The sequence below is a fragment of the Sinocyclocheilus grahami genome, unplaced genomic scaffold, assembly GCF_001515645.1.
Source record: "Sinocyclocheilus grahami isolate Dianchi unplaced genomic scaffold, SAMN03320097.WGS_v1.1 scaffold1024.1, whole genome shotgun sequence".
Taxonomy (NCBI): Eukaryota; Metazoa; Chordata; class Actinopteri; order Cypriniformes; family Cyprinidae; genus Sinocyclocheilus; species Sinocyclocheilus grahami.
This window is the reverse complement of record NW_015506203.1, coordinates 73,798-77,890: the sequence shown is the minus strand read 5'-3', so window position 1 is coordinate 77,890 and position 4,093 is coordinate 73,798. Positions and strand designations below refer to the sequence as shown.

General features: G+C 33.9%; 1 protein-coding gene across 1 annotated transcript in view; it reads left to right on the top strand.

The window, feature by feature from the left end:
- Positions 1-846, top strand: part of LOC107565754 (V-type proton ATPase subunit C 1-A-like) — a 35,099-nt gene extending 34,253 nt beyond the window's left edge. The window contains exon 13 of the mRNA XM_016251022.1: positions 227-846. Within this exon, the coding sequence (XP_016106508.1) occupies positions 227-325 (99 nt within the window). The 3' untranslated portion in view covers positions 326-846. The remainder of the gene's footprint in view (positions 1-226) is intronic.
- Positions 847-4,093: the final 3,247 nt, after the last annotated feature.

The following is a 4,093-nucleotide window of genomic DNA, read 5'->3' as shown; positions in this document are numbered from 1 at the left end:
TTGCCTGTGAACTTCCAAGCAATGCTGCTACAGCCCAACAAGAAGAACATGAAGAAGCTGAGGGAGGTTTTGAACGATCTTTACAAGCACTTGGACAGCAGTGCAGCTGCCATTATCGACGTAAGTTTACTTTTGGACGTAGGCTATGTGTTTGTGTTGTGTGGCTTAAATACAAGGAATTATTTGATATTTTATGTAAGTTATTGTCATCTTTGTCCTGTTCCAGCAATCTGCCATGGATATTCCTGGCTTGAACCTCAGCCAGCAAGAATACTATCCCTACGTGTACTACAAAATCGACTGCAACCTGCTGGACTTCAAATAGAAGAACTGCTTTTAACCACGTGCCCCTCCTTTTGTTTTGTCTCTGTGAATAAATCGAAGTTAAATTAAACTGTATATTGCTGAACTCTTGTTCTAGTCACCCCGCCATGCATGCTCATTCATATTCAGAGATACTTCTCCGTTGTCGTTCATTCAACGACGGCAGGAGAGTATCTATATCTGCCGCCCCTAGTACTTTGTTTACATTTTTTAAAGAAGGTTATTGTGTTATCATATGTGCAGGTGAATGAAATTATGCGTTTTAAGTCATTCCACTCATGTTTTGTGACGTGTAGTAGTTACATCTGCTGTTGGTGATAGATATTATTGTGTGGACAACTGTGTTTTTAACCTTTATTCTTAAAATGAATCAGTGGTCCATTTAAACAAACAAAGTGATAGAAAAAACGTGTTACAAAGATGCAATATAAATGTGATGTTATGTACATTTGGTGTTTAAAGAGTTATATGTGCAAAATTATTGTCATCATGGAACCAAAATATTAAATTATTAAAAGTACATAAAAAATGTGTGGTGTTTGTTTGTAAAACACATTTACCGACTAAATTTGCATTTCCAGAAGACCAATCAACATATAAAGTGCAAATAAATTAAGAAAGGAAGGTCAATTGCAATTCAATTAGTTCATTGCTCATTGGATTTTGAGTGTTTTATCAATGCAAGTTAAGGTGAGAGACTTTTTAAAGTATAAACACAGCATAAAAAGTATATATTTACACAAAACAAAAGCAAACATGCATTTGTAATGATCTCTGCAACATTTCAAGTGGAACCTGTACATTCAAAATAGAACAAACACTAAAAATAATTCACATTTAAGTAAGCTATTTAGAATTATTTGTTAAATTGGTTATAAGAATGTCATCAATCTCATATATTTAGTCAAAGCCAGATACCTTTTTTGTCTCTAACAACTTTTTGTTTCAAACTTAAAGGTATGATTTTCTTAATTTTGTCACACACCGTTTTGAATACTAGAAGAAAAAAAAGCATAGAAAAAGTATGTGAAATATCCCAAAATAAATAAATATTTTGCGGAAGCAATATTAAAAGAACAGATTACCCAAAAAGAAAGTTCTGTCGTTATTTACTCACCCTCACGTGGGTCCATATGCTGATTTTGGACACAAAAGGTTAGCAAATGGCTGCAATATAACAAAGAGTGAAAAATTTAAGGGGGTCTGAATACTTTCCGTACCCACTGTATATGCATATGTGTGTCTTCTTATTAGGAATTGTGTTAATAAGACACAGCATCATTGTCCTCTCTTGCCGGATCAGTTTTTGTATATTTTAGACTAGTCTCCACTAACTGCAGGGAAAATACAAAAAAATAAAATAAAAGGCGATTTGCAAATATTCATTAAAAAACCTTATACTCACTTCTTCTGGAGGTGAAGCTGGATCACGAATGATTCGCGTGAACATAGACGCATTTAGACAGATCGGGGCACATTCCCTTCAAAAACAAATGTAATCCACTACGAGTTCAGCGGCTCAGATGTCGGGAGTAAATTACGACTGCTATGTTCATTATTACATCCAACAACAGAACACCTCGAGCGCTTAGGAGTGATTCTTGTCTACATCTGCTCCGGCGGTGAAACACTGGTGGACTGATGACAGTCACTCAGGGCGGAGCTAAGGTAAGACACCAGTCCAGTCTGTGCTGAAACACTACTGTCAATCAAACTATCGTGGGAGGGGCCTGTCTGTGTGACGTCACACAGACAGGCATCTGAGATCGGCTCGATTTTAGTAGATTAACAAAAAAGCACTGGGTGGATTTTTATCATTATAGGGTGGTTGTGTACACACACTGCCAACACACATTTCAGTTCAAACTACTTGTAAAAGTGCAATGTAGCATCCTATGACCTCTTTAAGCGTTTTCCTCCCATAGAATAGCCTACCGTACAGACAACACTTAACATGGCTTAATGCATTAAGGCAGTGTTTTTAAAAGACCAATCTCAGAAAACACATCATTAATATGAAAGCATTCTACGAACAGACAAGCAAATGAGCTCATAATAAGAATGCAATGCATTTAAAGCATTAAGTATTTTACCCATTGAAAACCGTTACATATTATAATTTATTAATAATGTGTTTACTAAGTTTGGTCTTTTAAAAAAACTCTCCTAACGCATTCAGCAACATTAAGCGCTTTACAATGCCCCCTTTGAGGCGTAAATGATCGACAGAAGCACTATTATACTGTATCTTGTGGATATTTCAGCAAATGTTACTTCACTTAGAAATAATGTCTGTAATAAATAAAATAAATATAGGCTAATCAAACACTGCTGATTTTGTCCAGAGTTAGGCTAATGTATTTTAAATACATTTTAGTATATTTATTTTTCACTAGGAAACAGGCATAAAATGAAATAAAACAACTAAAAATCAATATATTCCTTATTTATCCCTCCGCAGCTGTTTAGTTGCTTCGAAAAACAGGATTTCCGCTGTCAGCCTGCATGTAAGAGGGAGTTTAATATAAAAAGTGTGATTTTTATATCTGGTAAAGTCACGGAAATGAATAAAATCTTAAAAAGCCACAGGCATTTTTATAATAAATATACATGCCAAGCTCTATAGTATTTTATCAGGAAGAAATTGTGAGTTTTTTTTTATCCTTAATCCTTGTCCAGTAAATCATGAATGACTGCAGATGTATTGGTTTAAAAGAACATCCAGCTCCTAAAACGTATAGATTTAGATATTAGATATATTTTAATTTTGATTTATTTGCACAAACCAGGAGTGCCCATAGATTAAAATAAGTTTTAGATTTTCACTCTATAATGAATGACTTTCTATTCACACTTCAACAATTATTATTGTATTTTTTTATTCTATTGATCACCACTGGCTGAGAAAAAAGGAAAGATATTTAAAATAAAATTCACAGCCAAGTTACTGGCCTGTTTCACATGCATATACATTGCAGCTGCTTTTTTCATTTTTATTTACATGTTCTTAGCTTCCACGACCTCAATGACGAGTCTTATGATGCTCCAACATGTCAAGAGTTTCAAAATCTACAGCATTTGTGCAGATGTTAAAATGCATGTGCAGTTATACTGCGAACAGACAGGATTTGGGACTTGATGGATATTGCAATGCTTAAGAAGGCAATGTTTCTAAGGCAAATTAATCATTGCATAAAACAAGGAATCTAGAGACACTTCTGAGATAATGAATAAAACATTTTTCCACACAGCTAATGAATAAAACTAATAACATCCTCAGTGTGTGGCTCTCATACACACTGATATCAGCCTGGCTTCCTTTCAGATCAAATTATTTAAGGAAAAAGGCAACTTTATAAGATCCTGCAATGATTTAACAGGTATAAATTCAATTCTTTCTGAAAAATTAAACACTGTTACATTATCAGATTAATAAAAAACAAAACAAAGAGGACATACAATTAGCAAAATATTGAACATTACAGGAAGAAGTTCACATGAATAAATATTATAAAGCATTCTTAAGCTCTTTGTATCCTTATCACAAATGAGAAATAAACTATCAAAGTAAGATGCGGTATATAAGCTGTTCTGAACATAAAAACACATATACAATCCACAGATTTAAATAAAAGTTAATTAAAAAATGGATTAAAAACAGCTAGTTGACACTTGATGTCTTGGCAAAAAGCCCTTAAAAAGAAACAGACTGTAAATGAGTGTGGTGTTTCTAACACGTGTGATTGACAAATTAGATTTAAATGGGGAA